At 35.2% G+C, this 17,918-nt stretch overlaps 1 protein-coding gene across 4 annotated transcripts in view; it reads right to left on the bottom strand.

The window, feature by feature from the left end:
• The window catches only part of RAP1GDS1 (Rap1 GTPase-GDP dissociation stimulator 1), a 155,688-nt gene that overhangs the window by 52,688 nt on the left and 85,082 nt on the right, over positions 1-17,918 (bottom strand). For 3 of the 4 annotated variants that reach the window (XM_068542468.1, XM_068542467.1, XM_068542469.1), the window contains exon 5: positions 654-800. The exons of the other annotated variant lie outside the window; for it this stretch is intronic. In XM_068542468.1, coding sequence (XP_068398569.1) covers positions 654-800 — 147 coding nt within the window. The remainder of the gene's footprint in view (positions 1-653; positions 801-17,918) is intronic. 4 annotated transcript variants of the gene reach the window in all.

The raw sequence follows: 17,918 nt of genomic DNA, 5'->3' as shown, positions 1-17,918 counted from the left end.
TTCATAGAATAGATAGATGAATTTTTTGTGACATTTAAAAGTACAATGAAGCCTTCGTTTCACTGTTCTTATGTTCATTCAATTAACAACCACATAGGCTATCTGAAAATTGACGTTATTTGTTGCTGGGTTCTAAGAATGTTTTACAGTGAAAAGAAACTTCTGTTTACAAGTATTTATTAAATTTCTAAAAGCAAATATCTGAACTTTATTTTTCTAAGGCCAGATTTCATTAAAAGTTTTTTTATTGTTATAAGTAAATCCAGTATCTAGAGAAAATAATTCTGTTTATATAGACAGTGTTTATGTTTTAAAGCTGCTCCTGGTATTAATATAAAGTAATAAACATGAAGGTATTTTAACATTGTATATTTTTTAAATGTTCATAGCAAAAAATCTTAAACCATACCATTATGTTGTTTCTTGTTTTTGGTATTGATTAACATGGACAACCCTTCAACAATTAGTCCCATTTAGTAAATTTGACCATTTTGTATTTTTAAACATTGTTATTTAATGTTGACTAATTACTAATTTTATATGCTACTTATGAATGCTTTGTTCATAATTTTTCTAAATAGTTTTGGTTTATACTACAGTAATGATTTTTAATTTTTCCCCCACAGATAAAGCAAGTTTTCAATTTTGTTTACCATTCTCATTGCTATAGTTCATCAGCATGCCACAAAAGACAGTCAAGAGCTTCTCATTGGCGGGATCTGTTTTACTGCACAGTGACCTTAAATGGTCAATTACAATCTGTGCACCACCTGCTTGGTCAACTGCACTTCTGCCCTCATCTGTAAAACAAAGAGTCAAATTAAAAAGAAAAGAAAAAAGAAAGGTACCTTACAATTTCAAATACAAAACATAACAGTTATTCCTTATTTAGTAAGTATTAAATAAACCTAAGTAGGGCATTAAATATGACTTTTTGGAAAACAAAACAAATAAACATGGAAATGGGGGTGGGATGGGGAAAAGAGACAATCACTTTTTAGGAGAAAAATGATTATTCTCATTGGTATCATATAGGAACTTAAAGAACTTCTGTGGGTCCTAAGATTTTATGACTATGACATGTGAAATATTTTGCCTCCTCTTTCACAGATGACAACTCTGTGTAAGAGAAAAAAATAAGAACTAATATTCCATTGGAATATTTTTTTTCTCAGCTTGGAAACCACTAAATGTATCTTTCTATCAGTGGTTTCAAAGTCAGTTATTACCAAAGATAACCACCTGCAACATAGTATAATTTTAGATTACAATATGTAATTCCTAAAGATTAGTACTAGGGTCTTTTACTGACATTTTCAATAGTACATAAGCATGTTCCCTTTTTCAATTCTTAGTAGTTTGTGTTTCATTTTTCCTTATTCTCTCCATTCACGAGCACACCAATACACTTCAACATTACAACCAGTGGTCAAATGGTCAGACATACCTTCTATTATATGTACACCTACATTACATAGAACAGATGTCATTTAATTGTTGGAACATATAAACTGCTTTAAAATACTTTCTAACCCTTGAACATAGAATTGGAAAGAGATGAAAGAAAGACTATGTCTTTCTAAATCTGACTTCCTTATATAAAATATGATAGACTCTAGAACAGTGCTATCCAATAAAAATATGAGAGCCGCAAATGTGAGCTACCTACATAATTTAAATTTACTAGTAGCCACATTAAAAACATAAAAAGTGAAAAATTAGTTTTAGTAATATATTTTACTCAATCCAATATATCTAAAATACTGATCACTCCAATACACAATCAATATACAAATTATTAATGAAATATTTTACATCTCTGCTTTGTGATAAATCTTTGAAATCCAAGTGTATTTTATATTTTACACTTACAGTTGCATGTCAATTCAGACTAGCCACATTTCAATTGCTCAAGAGTCAAAATGCCTAGTGGCTGCTATACTGGATCTTGCAGCTATAGAAGCACAACAAAAGGATCAGTAAAAGAAATGGCTCACAAAGGACTTACAGCTATGAAATTAGTTAGTAAATGAAAGATTTTCATTTTCCTAATAAAAGAACTGAAACTAAGGTCATATCTTTATAACTGCTGCTGAACCATATTAGAAAATGAGACAATACATATCATTTCCTGTGGTAGAAATACACACACACAACTTATATAGCAGGGCTTCATAAATACTAGCTTCATAATTTTGCAAAATTTTAAGGAAATCCATACTAAAATGAAACAAAACAGTTTTGTTCACTTAAGTTTTGTGCCACGTCCACTTGGCTTTATTCTATGATTATACAGATGCAGAAGAGGACCCTATGCTAATTAGCTAATAAGATCACAGAAAATTCTTAAGTGCCAAGGTAGCTAGTCACATGAGCCAGCCAAGTACATTGGTCATATCTCATTTAGAAATCTAATTTCTAAAGTTTTCTTTTCCAATAACATAAATGTAAATTATCTAAATTGTTAGGCAATTTGTATGTGGATCATGTCAGAAAAAACTAAATATTAGGATGACAAATCTAAAGGTTCAGACCTTCAACACTATGCATATACAATATATATCCCATCCCTAAATTACAAAGCTCAAATAGTTTTTAATTCTAACTGTTGAGTAAATATGGGCTTTCAAAATATAAATCGTATATGCTTAGAAAGCTAAGCTGGCTTCCTATCAGCACTGAGGTATTCAATATTCAAAACATTAAATAATTCAATAAATTTTAATAAAATTTATTCAACAAATTTGTTCATCAAATTTAATAATGCAATAAATAAGAACGTAACTACAATTAAAAGGCAAATTACCTACTTGTGTTTCAGAACCACAGTATTTCACTTCCCTTCCTTTGCTTCCTTCTTCGTTCCCTTCCTCCCTCCCTGCCCTGTTTGGACTACAAGATAGCTATGTGTTATCAAGAGCTGGCTGAAGAGCATAAGCTCAATTTCTACATTAGAAATTATTGATACATTATTACCAAATTTGAGAAGAAAAGCAAAGCACATATAATAGAAGATATCTGAGTCAAAGAGAATTTTATTAAAATATTTTAAAGAATCTGAAGATGCAAAGAAATAAATAATAATGCTTTTTTTTATTGGCGTATAGTTGCTTTACAGTGTTGTGTTAATTTATACTGTACAGCAAAGTGAATCAGCTATACGTATACATATATCCCTTTTTTTGGATTTCCTTCTCATTTAGGTCACAGAGCATTGAGTAGAGTTCCCTGTGCTATAATGCTGTGTTCTTTTACTCTACCAAAACCAGTAAGTTTTTAAAGGCATCTTACAAATTATTTAAAATACATATTAGAACATCTGTCATTACACAAGTCCATATAAACTGTTTCCGCAGTAAAGGTAGTCCTATAGCTTTATGTTATGATATTAAAATGAGTATTATTATTGTTCACTTAAAAATAATTTCCAAAAGGTTCCTTATCCTAAACTTTCATATCCCCGAATGTAGGCTCACTTTTAACTCTTCTGATAATAAGTGACTTCTAATTTGTGAAGCATCCTGAGCTGTCACTTCTAGAAACATAATTTACATTTTTATTTTCCAAAATTATGAGGTATCCAACCACTGGAGAAAGTGCAGCCCACCAATTCTTTAAGCCCTGCTACATTCTTTAATGATGACCTGTCACACAAAGTAGCTTCCAGCACAAATATGATCTTTCTTCACACTAGGTAAGAGCAGGGCTTTAAATCTAATGAGATACTGCACTTTAAATCTAACAGGTGGTATTACTCTTCAGTAGTCAAAAAGATATTCAGTAGCCAAAAGCAGGAAGCAATAAAATTTGTATGTCATGTTTATTATGCCTCACAAATGAGAAAAAAATGTGAACAAGCTGGTATTCCATTAGCAAGTACAAGTTATACGCTAAGGCTGAGGAAAGGACCTAAAAACAACCTCTGAATACAACTATCTGATGGGTTATAGTATATCCTACGTTCAGATTTGCTTGTATCTTTCCCCAAATGCCTAGTACACAGCAGGCACTCAATATTTATGGAATGGATGGGGCCTTAGGGTAGATTTTGGTAAAGTATGATTCACCTTGGGGATGAGAGAGAGAGAGAGAGAGAGAGAGGGAGAGGTGAGAATGAAAATCATCTACTTCTTTTTTAATGTTTAAACCACCACAATATGGTTTGGCTTTGCTTTTTTTGAACTTTCTTTGAATGAAATCATGTTGTATTCATTCTTTTTGTGCCTTCTTACACTCAACAGTATGTTTATGAAATTCATCCACTCTGTTATATGCTTCTTTGCTGTACAATATTCATTGTATGAACACATAGTAATTATTTGTCTATTCTTTTGCTGATTATTACCTGGGTTGTTTTTAGGTTTGGGCTATTACTTATAATACCCAGGTGGTATTGTTGGTTCATAGAATCTGCACATCTTCCACTTTTTTAGATAATGACAAACAGGCTTCCAAAGCCAGTGTACATTCCCTCCAGCAGTGTGTGAGTTCCTGCTGCTTCACTCCTTCACTACCACTGGCATTCTATTTGATTTTTAAATCTGATGGGTGAGGTTGAACCTATTGCAGAATATACAGGAGCAGGTCTTTGCTGACAGTTTCCTTTTCTGTACATTCAATAAGACAGTTAAATTTAGTTCAAGAGTATGTAGCATGTACATGGGGAAAAAAACAGTTCACATTGAGGGAGGGAGAAAAAGAGAGAGATAAATGGATGCATACATGTTAGAATTTGAAAGAAAAAAATGGAAAGAGAGCCAAGTAGCTACTAGAAGCTGACTATCAAGCCTGTGTAATAATATGACTGGATAAGCACAATTCTGGAACTTTTTTATACTCTTGCTTATAGAAAAGCTTTACAATAATATCAGCAAATACACTGTTTGTTTGTTTTTTTTTTTATCATTTCAATAATCACCAGCTTTCTGAAAGGAGAATTTAGAAGGCTTAAATCTTTGAAAAGACTAAGGAGGAAGACTGGGGAAGCAGCACGGTGTTGGATGTCAAAGTGGCCGATAATTTGCAATAGCAAATTTTATCTATAATTAATTTTTAAAAATAATTTATTTTTATAATCTAAAAGTCTATGTTTTCCATGCTACCTTCCACTTTTATGGTTTAAACATCACTTTTTTTCATATTCTCAGAAATTCTCAGTACCATAATTCTATTTTAAACGAATTATGCCTACATACATATCTGATGTTTTCCTCCCACCCTCTACTTATTTGTATAATAACAAGATCTTCATTCCTTATGCATTCATCTGCTCAAACTACTTATTTCCCACCAGAAGTAATAATCCTCTGTGACATCAGGAGTGGTTGCTGTGGTGATGATTATGATGCAGCACCGCAGAAAATTATGACTACACGAGAGAAATAAACTACAGGAGCTGATCATACTAATAAGCCTTCATCTAAACTTTGTCAAAAATTAATATTGAAAAACACGAGAAAAGTATGTGTTGTGGAGATACTACTGAATAAATTATCTTTTGTGTTTTCAAAGAAGTTTTAGCAATTAAAAGAGTTCACTTTTAACATGTTACACTGTCATGGATTTGTGCACTGCCTCACTCACTCTGTTTTCTATAAAAGCATCCTGCACAAATGCTCTGTGTTAATTAACAATGCTGGCTGTGCACCGGCTGCACACACACATTATAGTAAGTGCTAGAGATCTGGCATAATTAAAGATGATATGGCGCATAAGGCTAACAAAGGCTCTTTCGGGTTACTGACGGCCAAAATGAAAACTAAGGCTCTGAACACAGAGATAAAAATGACTGTTCTTGTACATGTATTTTAGAGATAATACTACTGTAAGTGAATTAAGAAGATAAATTATAAACCATATTTCGTTTTTCTTATATCTCAACTCAGACTTTGCTTAAAGAAATTGTGATGATTAAATATCAGCCTTCTGAACTAAAACTTGGGAAATCTGAATTCCAATTCAACGTTCCCTCATTAAACACTAAAAAAGGTATATTGAAATCCCTTTACCATTTAGTTCAGCAAGACAGTAGCACTGTCTTGGTGTCAATTGTGAATCTTTTTTAAAGATTCATTTCTGACTAGTTCTTGGGTATCTTTCCCCCCAAAATCTTTTTAGGGTATCCATGAACTTAACAAATATTAAGACCAATCTACATTAAACAACAGCTGTCCAAAATGCAGGCTAAACAGAGAGAAGATGATAGGCAAAATCTATTTCACATATAATTGGTTAAGAGATTAAAGAGGCATAGTACAATAACGCAATTTTCATATCCATATCAAAACTCATGGAGAGTCACACATCCATTCATTGAGATCCACGTTGAGAGTGAGAAATTTCCAAATCTCTGAGAAAATGTGCTTTAACTAACAATATTAGAACCACAGTAAAGACTGAACAAATTACACAATCTTTTCTTTAACTCTGTAAAACTTATATGCCTCACAAAGAAGGACAAACCCTTAAACTATGCTGCACATCTTTTCACACATCCCTGTCACATTACCCATGATGAGCCATCCAAACAGTCACAACTTTTACAAGTCCCTCCCTTTCCCAACTTCTGCATTCTTAACAGAAACCATGTTTCCTACTTTCACAGACAGAAAAGAGAAGACATCAGATACAATCTTTCCCACTTTTTCACCCTCTCCACTATTAGACCTAGGATGATATGCAACTTTTTCCAATCACTTTCAGTATCTCATACTGTAATTAAAGTTCAGTTATAGCTATTTAAGGGTAAAGAAGATTTATTTCCAACAGGAAGTAAGACTTCCCTCTTTAAATAAAGTTGTAGACATGTCATAAACTGAGGACCTGAATGGAAAGAACATTTAATGATGAAGTCCTTGGACTAGTCCTGGTTGTTGGAGTAGAAATTAGAATTTTTTTGTTACCTAAAATTTGAAATGTTAAAATTAAGAATTTCAATAAGGCAAAGTAGAAGTGTTTAATATTTTCAAAAACTGAGGTAATCACTCACTTAGTGATTATCACTGAGGTAATGACTTATAAAATAACTATAATAAGGTCTTTAAATTTGGGGTTTTGTTAAGTTTGACCATAAGAAAGCCTCTTAACCTCTGTTGATGTCAGTTTCCTAATCCGGAAAAGGGGGGAAAGCAAGAGTAGAAGATGGTCAGACTTCTTTTTAGCTTTGACATTCTCATATTCATTTCAATTTCTACTTCTATTTCTACTGTGTCCATGTGTGCACACAGGAAATACTTAACGTATGCTGTGTAAGGTTTTTTAATGTGTTAAATTCTGCTATTTTAGCTTTCCAATCATTATAATTAATGTACTTATTTAAATTTTTCCCAAGTAAATACTACTAGACACTATAAAGACCATGGCAAATAAATCAGAAATTTCGTTTTCCAAGCTAAGCTAGAAAGCTGAGCTCTGAAAAATTATACTGTCTAGAAATAACAATAATTTTTGATGTGCTTTTTCTTAGTGAACAAAAAAGTGATTCAGAATAGGTGCTTAAAGTCAAAACAATTATAACTTAAGACCTTATTAGTATTGGTTTGGAAAAAGTGATAACATTATAAAGATGCCATTTATTTTAATAACATAACATTTATTTTAATCACATTCCTCACGTCTTTCCTTCAGACTCTACTACTATGCCACTTTTAAACCTCTAAGAACAAATACTTTGTTATAACAAAATTTGAAAAGGTATAATATATACTAAACAAGGATTTTAATACAATAGGCAACATAAATTAGACTCATATTAAATGCAGGGACACAAATACTATTCTGAGACTTTTTAGTCAATACTAAACTATAACTGAGATTAGAATCCTAGATTTTAAACTTCAAAGAGCCCATTAAGAGCCCTTTCATTTTCAGTGAATGCCAGCCACGTGTTACAAAACTCAGATGTCTTAGATAACTAAATGAAAAATATTACTGAAAATCCCCAAACTATCACATTACTCAGTTAAGAAAATGACTGAATTTCTAAAGTTTGCCAGAATTCTGTATGCATAATGCTCCAAATAAGGAGTTAAATAGGATAAAGTTTGTAAATATTTTCATTGAAATGTGATTTAAAAAATGTTAGTTGCTATCTTTAAATTTACCTGAACTGAAAAGGAATCAAATATCAAATTTCTTCTTATAAACTTAAAACACAAATTTATGACACACAGATTTACTCATGAGCATATGCTTAGCATGCCATTTAGGTTCAGTAGTTTAATATCTTTATCTGAGATAAGGCTACTGATAAAGGAGTCTGCTTTTGAGACACTGACATTATTCCTGCTTATTATGGGTTGAACTGTGTCTCCCAAAAATATATGTGCAAGTCCTAACTCCCAGTACCTCAGACTTTATTTGGAAACAGGGTCAATGAAGAGAGGTTAGTTAAGATGAGGTCATACTGTAGTAGGGTGGGTCTCCAATCCAATATGACTGGTATTCTTATAAGAAGAAGAGAGAGATGCAGAGAGGAGAATGCCATATGAAGACATGAAAACACAAATGGAGAAGACAGCCATGTGAAGACAACAGAAGAGACTGGAGTTTGCTGCCACAAGCCAAGGAACTCCAGATGCCACCAGAAGCTAGGAAGAAGCAAAAAAAAAAAAAAAAAAAGCCCTCCTTGCCTACAGGTTTAAAGGGAGCATGGTCCTGCATGACACCTTGATGTTGAAGTTACAGCCTCCACAACTGTAAAATAATAAATTTCTGTTGTTTTAAGCCACCAGTTTGTGGAACTTCATTACAGGATCCCCAGGAAACTAATACACTTCTCTATATAAACAATGTGAAGTATTCAAGCTTCATATTAAAAAAAGAATATTTGACATTAAGTAAGCCTTTACTATATATTCAGATTTTATACATCTCACAGAAACTACAGTTTTCAGATTACTAACAATAATATTTCTCAAGTATAATTAATCCAAGACTTTATTTAATCAATAATACAGGACATTATTTAATCAATTAATATAGGGCTTGAATTATTTACTTACCTATTTAATTACTTAATCACATGTAGCAACTGTGATATGGGTACAATCAATGGAAAATCACAGCTTTTTTCCTCACTACTTAATCTACTTTGAATTTCTTTCTACTTAGAACCAAAATGTTTAGAAATGGGTTTTGCTTCATAGATATATAGTAACAGTGATGGCTGTTCAGCATGGTGCTTATCAATAATAGCCTACTGTTGGGAGAAGAACAAGAGTATGGAGAGACTCTCTGTGGAACAGGCAGGCATGAATGGCTGAAGTCTGAAGAGAGAGCAGGAACATTAAAAAAATTCCTCTAGTACCCCTAGTCTAAGCACAAGGTAGGAACAGCCAACTACTAAAGTTCTGAAAACTACTGCACTGAAGTAAAGTTAGCAACAGCAAAACGTGAACCCAGCTCAACTTCTGACTAGACTGGCTGGTCCTCCACCCCATACTAACTGCCTGAAATAAAAGGAAGTGTGCTACTTCCAGAGATTAAATATTGTTAATTTCAGTCTCTAGTGTTTTTCTACACATAATGTCCATCATTCATTACAAAATTAAGAGATATATTTTAAAAAGGAAGGAAAAAATAATTCACTGTCAAGAGATAAATCTATCATCAGAATGAGACTCATAGGTGACCAAGATGTTAGAACTATCAGATAGGGACTTTAAAATAATCATGACTAATATATTAAAGGATTTAGTAGAAAAGGTGAATATCCATGAACAGATGTGGAATTTTGTAGAGAAACAGAAATTATAAGAGTTAAATGAAGATGTTAGAAATGAAAAACATTATCAAAGATAAAGAATTATTTCAAAAGGTTGAGCAGTAGACTCAACGAAATAAAGGAAAGACTCAGTGAACTTGTAGATCAATAGAAATAAAAATTAAAACACAAAGAGACAAAAAGGAGTGGGGGAAACCCCAAAGCACGTACAAGCTGAAAGAAAATAGCAAAGGGTCTAGCATAAGTATAACTGGAATCCCAGAAGGAGAAAAGATTGAGAACATGGTAGAAGAAACATTTAAACAGTTAACAGCTGAAAAATTTCCAAAAATAATGAAAGACATTACGCCACAAATCTGTGAACTTTAGGGACCCTCTTCCTCCCCAGCAAAGAAAACAAAACAAAAATACACACCAAATAGCCAAGCTGCTGAAAAATCAAAGAAAAAGAGAATCTTTGAAGGCAGCCAGAGGGAACAAATAGAAATATTTATATTTGGAATAGCAAAAATAATACAGCAGACTTCTTATCCAAAAGTATGCAAGCTAAAAAACAATGGAATAACGTCTGTGAAGTACTGAAAGAAAAAAAAACCTGTTAACAAAACAGATTTTCAGGCAGAAGGTGTACAATACTAGACAAAAATTTGAATATATCCAAAGAAACAAGGAACACTAAAAATGATAAAAATCAAAGTAAATATAAAAAATTTTCCCCTGTTTTTAAAAATACCTGTCAAGAGAGATTGGTTCAAGATGGCGGATTAGAAAGATCTGCGTGCACTCCCTCTTGCGAGAGCACTGGAATCACAACTAACTGCTGAACAATCATCAAAAGGAAGACACTGGAACTCACCAAAAAAGATACCCCACACCCAAAGACAAAGGAGAAGCTGCAACAACACAGTAGGAGGGGCTCAATCACAATAAAATCAAATCCCATAACCACTGGGTGAGTGACTCACAAACTGGAGAACAATTATACAACAGAAGTCCACCTACTGGAGGGAAGGTTCTGAGCCCCACGCCAGGCTTACCAACCAGGGGGTCCGGGAATGGGAGGAGAAATTCCCAGAGAATCAGACTTCGAAGGCTAGCAGGATTTGATTGCAGGACTTCAACAGGACTAGGGGAAACAGAGACTCTACTCTTGGGGGGCACACACAAAGTAGTGTGTGCATCAGGACCCAGGGGGAAGGAGCAGTGACCCCATAGAAGACTGAACCAGACGTACCTGCTAGTGTTGGAGGCTCTCCTGCAGAGTGAGGGGTGGCTGTGGCTCACTGCAGGGACAAGGACACTGGCAGCAGAAGTTCTGGGAAGTACCCCTTGGCGTCAACCCTCCAGAAGTCTGCCATTACCCCACCAAAGAGCCTGTAGGCTCCAGTGCTGGGTTGCCTCAGGCCAAACAACCAACAGGAAGGAAACTCAACGCCACCCATTAGGAGACAAGCGGATTAATGTTTTACTGAGCTCTGCACACCAGAACAACACCCAGCTCTACCCACCACCAGTCCCTCCCAACAGGAAGCTTTCAAAAGACTCTTAGAGAGCCTGATCCACCAGAGGGCAGACAGCAGATGCACAAAGAACTACAATCCTGCAGTCTGTGGAACAAAAACCACACTCACAGAGAGACAGACAAAATGAAAACGCAGAGGACTATGTACCAGATAAGGGAACAAGATAAAACCCCAGAAAAACAAGTAAATAATGTGGAGATAGGCAACCTTCCAGAAAAAGAATTCAGAATAATGATAGTGAAGATGATCCAGGACCTTGGAAAAAGAAAGGAGGCAAAGATCGAGAAGATGCAAGAAATGTTTAATAAAGACCTAGAAGAATTAAAGAAAAAACAAACAGAGATGAAAAATACAGTAACTGAAATGAAAAATACACTAGAAGGAATCAATAGCAGAATAACTGAGGCAGAACAACGGATAAGTGACCTGGAAGACAGAATGGTGGAATTCACTGCAGCAGAACAGAATAAAGAAAAAAGAATGAAAAGAAATGAAGACAGCCTAAGAGACCTCTGGGACAACATTAAACGCAACAACAGTCGCATAATAGGGTTCCCAGAAGAAGAGAGAGAGGACCCGAGAAAATATTTGAAGAGATTATAGTTGAAAACTTCCCTAACATGGGAAAGGAAACAGCCACCCAGGTCCAGGAAGCACAGAGAGTCCCAGGCAGGATAAACCCTAGGAGAAACACGCGAAGACACACAGTAATCAAACTGACAAAAATTAAAGTCAAAGAAAAATTATTAAAAGCAACAAGAGAAAAAGGACACATTACATACAAGGGAACTACAATAGGCTTAACAGCTGATTTCTCAGCAGAAACTCTACAGGCCAGAAGGGAGTGGCACGATATATTTATTTATTTGTAACATCTTTTTGGGAATATAATTGCTATACAATAGTGTGTTAGTTTCTGCTTTATAACAAAGTGAATCAGCTATACATATACATATATCCCCATGTCTGTTCCCCCTTACATCTCCCTCCCTCCCACCCTCCCTATACCACTGCTCTAGGTGGTCACAAAGCACCGAGCTGATCTCCCTGTGCTATGCGGCTGCTTCCCACCAGCTACCTGTTTTACATTTGCTAGTGTATATATGTCCTTGCCAATCTCTCACTTTGTCCCAGCTTACACTTCCCCCTCCTCGTCTCCTCAAGGCCATACTCTACGTCTGCATCTTTATTCCCGTCCTGCCCCAAGGTTCTTCATGACCATAAATTTTTTTTCAGATTCCATATATATGTGATTGCATACGGCATTGTTTTTCTCCTTCTGACTTAATTCACTCTGTATGACAGAACATAGGTCCATCCACCTCACTACAAATAACTCAGTTTTGTTTCTTTTTATGGCTAAGTAATATTCCATTGCATATATGTGCCACACCTTGTTTATCCATTCATCTGTCGATGGACACTTCAGTTGCTTCCATGTCCTGGCTATTGTAAATAGAGCTGCAAAGAACATTGTGGTACATGACTCTTTTTGAATTATGGTTTTCTCTGGGTGTATGCCCAGGAGCGGGATTGATGGGTCATATGGTAATTCTATTTTTAGTTTATTAAGGAACCCCCATACTGTTCTCCATACTGGCTGTATCAATTTACATTCCCACCAACAGTGCAAGAGGTTTCCCTTTTCTCCACACCTTCTCCAGCATTTATTGTTTGTAGATTTTTTTGATGATGCCCATTTTGACTGGTGTGAGATGATATCTCATTGTAGTTTTGATTTGCATTTCCCTAATGATTAATGACGTTGAGCATTTTTTCATGTGTTTTGTTGGCAATCTGTAAGTCTTCTTTGGAGAAATATCTATTTAGGTCTTCTGCCCATTTTTGGATTCGGTTGTTTGTTTTTTTTGATATTGAGCTGCATAAACTGCTTGTGAATTTTAGAGATTAATCCTTTGTCAGTTGCTTCATTTGCAAATATTTTCTCCCATTCTGAGGGTTGTCTTTTCCTCTTGTTTACAGTTTCCTTTGTTGTGCAAAAGCGTTGAAGTTTCATTAGGTCCCATTTATTTTTGTATTTATTTCCACTTCTCTAGGAGGTGGGTCAAAAAGGGTCTTGCTGTGATTTATGTCATAGAGTGTTCTGCCTATGTTTTCCTCTAAGAGTTTTAGAGTGTCTGGCCTTACATTTAAGCCTTTAATCCATTTTGAGTTTACTTTTATGTACGGCATTAGGGAGTGTGCTAATTTCATTCTTTTACATGTAGCTGTCCAGTTTTCCCAGCACCACTTATTGAAGAGATTGTCTTTTCTCCATTGTATAGTCTTGCCTCCTTTATCAAAAATAAGTTGACCATATGTGCATAGGTTTATCTCTGGGCTTTCTATCCTGTTCCATTGATCTACATTTCTGTTTTTGTGCCAGTACCATACTGTCTTGATTACTTCAGCTTTGTAGTATAGTCTGAAGTCTGGGAGCCTGATTCCTCCAGCTCTGTTTTTCTTTCTCAAGATTGCATTGGCTACTCGGGGTCTTTTGTATTTCCATACAAATTGTAAAATTTTTTTGTTCTAGTTCTGTGAAAAATGCCAGTGGTAGTTTGACAGGGATTGCAATGAATCTGTAGATTGCTTTGGGTAGCAAAGCATCATTTTCACAATGTTGATTCTTCCAATCCAGGAACATGGTATATCTCTCCATCTATTTGTATCATCTTTAATTTCTTTCATTAGTGTCTTATAGTTTTCTGCATATACGTCTTTTGTCTCCTTAGGTAGGTTTATTCCTAGGTATTTTATTCTTTTTGTGGCAGTGGTAAATGGGAGTGTTTCCTTAATTTCACTTTCAGATTTTTATCACTAGTGTATAGGAATGCAAAAGATTTCTGTGCATTAATTTTGTATCCTGCTACTTTACCAAATTCATTGATTAGCTCTAGTAGTTTTCTGGTAGCATCTTTAGGATTCTCTACATATAGTTTCATGTCACCTGCAAACAGTGACAGCTTTACTACTTTTCCAATTTGGATTCCATTTATTTCTTTTTCTTCTCTGACTGCTGTGGCTAAAATTTCCAAAACTATGTTCAATAATAGTGGTGAGAGTGGGCAACCTTGTCTTGTTCCTGATCTTAGTGGAAATGGTTTCAGTTTTTCAGTATTGAGGATAACGTTGGCTGTGCATTTGTCATATATGGCCTTTATTATGTTGAGGTAAGTTCCCACTATGCCTACTTTCTGGAGGATTTTTATCATAAATGGGTGTTGAATTTTGTAGAAAGCTTTTTCTGCATCTATTGAGATGATCATATGGTTTTTATTCTTCAGTTTGTTAATATGGTGTATCACATTGATTTGTGCAGATGGAAGAATCCTTGCATTCCCGGGATAAACCCCACTTGCTCATGGTGTATGATCCTTTTAATGTGCTGTTGGATTCTGTTTGCTAGTATTTTGTGGAGCATTTCTGCATCTATATTCATCAGTGATATTGGCCTGTAGTTTTCTTTCTTTGTGACATCTTGTCTACTTTTGGTATCAGGGTGATGGTGCCCTCGTAGAATGAGTTGGGGAGTGTTCCTCCCTCTGCTATATTTTGGAAGAGTTTGAGAAGGATAGGTGTTAGCTCTTCTCTAAATGTTTGATAGAATTTGCCTGTGAAGCCATCTGGTCCTGGGCTTTTGCTTGTTGGAGGATTTTTAATCACAGTTTCAATTTCAGTGCGTGTGATTGGTCTGTTTATATTTTCTATTTCTTCCTGGTTCAGGCTCGGAAGGTTGTGCTTTTCTAAGAATTTGTCCCTTTCTTCCAGGTTGTCCATTTTATTGGCATATAGTTGCTTGTGGTAATCTCTCATGATCTTTTGTATTTCTGCAGTGTCCGTTGTTACTTCTCCTTTTCTTTCCTAATTCTGTTGATTTGAGTCTTCTCCATTTTTTTCCTGAGAAGTCTGGCTAATGGTCTATCAATTTTGTTTATCTTCTCAAAGAAACAGCTTTTAGTTTTATTGATCTTTGCTAATGTTTCCTTCACTTTTTTTCATTTAGCTGTGATCTGATCTTTGTAATTTCTATCCTTCTGCTAACTTTGAGGTTTTTTTGTTCTTTCTCTAATTGCTTTAGGTGTAATATTACATTGTTTATTTGAGATGTTTCTTCTTGAGATAGGATTGTATTGCTATAAACCTCCCTCCTAGAACTGCTTTTCCTGCATCCCATAGGTTTTGGGTCATCGTGTTTTCATCATCATTTGTTTCTAGGTATTTTTTGGTTTCCTCTTTTATTTCTTCAGTGATCTCTTGGTTATTAAGTAGTGTATTGTTTAGCCTCCATGTGTTTGTATTTTTTACAGATTTTTTTCCTCTAATTGATATCTAGTCTCATAGCGTTGTGGTTGGAAAAGATTCTTGATACGATTTCAATTTTCATAAATTTACCAAGGCTTGATTTGTGACCCAAGATATGATCTCTCCTGGAGAATGTTCCATGAGCACTTGAGAAGTGCATTCTGTTGTTTTTGGATGGAATGTCCTATAAATATCAATTAAGTGCATCTTGTTTAATGTATCATTTATAGTTTGTGTTTCCTTATTTATTTTCATTTTGGGTATCTGTCCGTTGGTGAAAGTGGGGTGTTAAAGTCCCCTACTATGATTGTGTTACTGTCGATTTCCCCTTTTATGGCTGTTAGTATTTGCCTTATGTATTGAGGTGCTCCTATGTTGGATGCATAGATACTTACAACTTTTATATCTTCTTCTTGCATTGATTCCTTGATCATTATGTAGTGTCCTTCTTTGTCTCTTGTAATAGTCTTTATTTTAAAGTCTGTTTTGTCTGATATGTGAATTGCTACTTCACCTTTCTTTTGATTTTCATTTGCATGGAATATCTTTTTCCACCCCCTCACTTTCAGTCTGTATGTGTCCCTAGGTCTGAAGTGGGTCTCTTATACACAGCATATACACGGGTCTTGATTTTGTATCCATTCAGCCAGTCTATTTCTTTTGCTTGGAGCATGTAATCCATTTACATTCAAGGTAATTTTCGCTATGTATGTTCCTATTACCATTCTATTAATTGTTCTGGGTTTGTTATTGTAGGTCTTTTCCTTCTGTTTTGTTTCCTGCCTGAAGCAGTTCCTTTAGCATTTGTTGTAAAGCTGGTTTGGTGGTGCTGAATTCTCTTAGCTTTTGCTTGTCTGTAAAGATTTTAATTTCTCTGTCAGATCTGAATGAGATCCTTGCTGAGTAGAGTAATCTTGGTTCTAGGTTTTTCCCTTTCATCACTTGCAGAGTTTCTGGCTTGCAGAGTTTCTGCTGAAAGATCAGGTGTCAGCCTTATGGGGATTCCCTTGTATGTTATTTGTTCTTTTTCCCTTGCTGCTTTTAATATTTTTTCTTTGTATTTAAGTTTTGATAGTTTGATTAATATGTGTCTTGGCGTGTTTCTCCTGTATGGGACTCTTTGAGTTTCCTGGACTTGTTGAACTATTTCCTTTCCCATATTAGGGAAGTTTTCAACTGCAATCTCTTCAAATATTTTCTCAATCCCTTTCTTTATCTCTTCTTCTTCTGGGACCCCTATAATTCGACTGTTGGTGTGTTTAATGTCATCCCACAAGTCTCTGAGACTGTCCTCAATTCTTTGCATTCTTTTTTCATTATTCTGCTCTGCAGTAGTTATTTCCACTATTTTATCTTCCTCATCACTTATCTGTTCTTCTGCCATTGATTCCCTCTAGAGAATTTTTTAATTTCATTTATTGTGTTATTCATCACTTTTTGCTCTTTAGTTCTTCTAGGTCCTTGTTAAACGTTTCTTGTATTTTCTCCATTCTATTTCCAAGATTTTGGATCATGTTTACTATCATTATTCCGAATTCTTTTTCAGGTGGACTACCTATTTCCTCTTCATTTGTTTGGTTGGGCGGGTTTTTACCTTGCTGCCTCATCTGCTGTGTGTTTCTTTGTCTTTTCATTTTGCTTAACTTACTGTGTTTGGGGTCTCCTTTTGGCAGGCTGTAGGTTTGTAGTTCCTGTTGTTTTTGCTATCTGCCCCCAGTGGCTAAGGTTGGTTCAGTGGGTTGTGTAGGCTTCCCGGTGGAGGGGACTAGTGCCTGTGTTCTGGTGGATGAGGCTGGATCTTGACTTTCTGGTGGGGAGGTCCACATCTGGTGGTGTGTTTTGGGGTGTCTGTGACCTTACCATGACTTTAGGCAGCCTCTCTTCTAATGGGTGGGGTTGCATTCCTGCCTTGCTAGTTGTTTGGCATAGGGCGTCCAGCACTGTAGCTTGCTGATTGTTGAGTGGAGCTGGGTCTTGGCGTTGAGATGGAGATCTCTGCGAGATTTTCACCGTTTGATATTACGTGGAGCTCGGAGGTCTCTGGTGGACCAATGTCGTGATGTGGACCAATGTCCTGTGGTGGAGCAGTGTCAGCTCTCCCACCTCAGAGGCACAGGTCTGATGCCCGGCCGGAGCACCAAGACCCTGTCATACACACGGCTCAGAATGAAAGGGAGAAAAAGAGAAAGAAAGAAAGAAAAAATAAAATAAAATAAAGTTATTAAAATAAAAAATAATTACTAAAAATTAAAAATAATTTTTAAAGTAATAAAAAAAAGAAAGAAGAAAGCAACTAAACCAAAAAACAATCCACCAATGATAACAAGTGCTGAAAACTATACTAAAAAAAAAAGACAGACAGAACC

The sequence above is a fragment of the Eschrichtius robustus genome, chromosome 4 (assembly GCF_028021215.1).
Source record: "Eschrichtius robustus isolate mEscRob2 chromosome 4, mEscRob2.pri, whole genome shotgun sequence".
Classification (NCBI taxonomy): domain Eukaryota; kingdom Metazoa; phylum Chordata; class Mammalia; order Artiodactyla; family Eschrichtiidae; genus Eschrichtius; species Eschrichtius robustus.
Note: the sequence above shows the minus strand (reverse complement) of the source record. Positions and strands in the feature narration are given on the sequence as shown.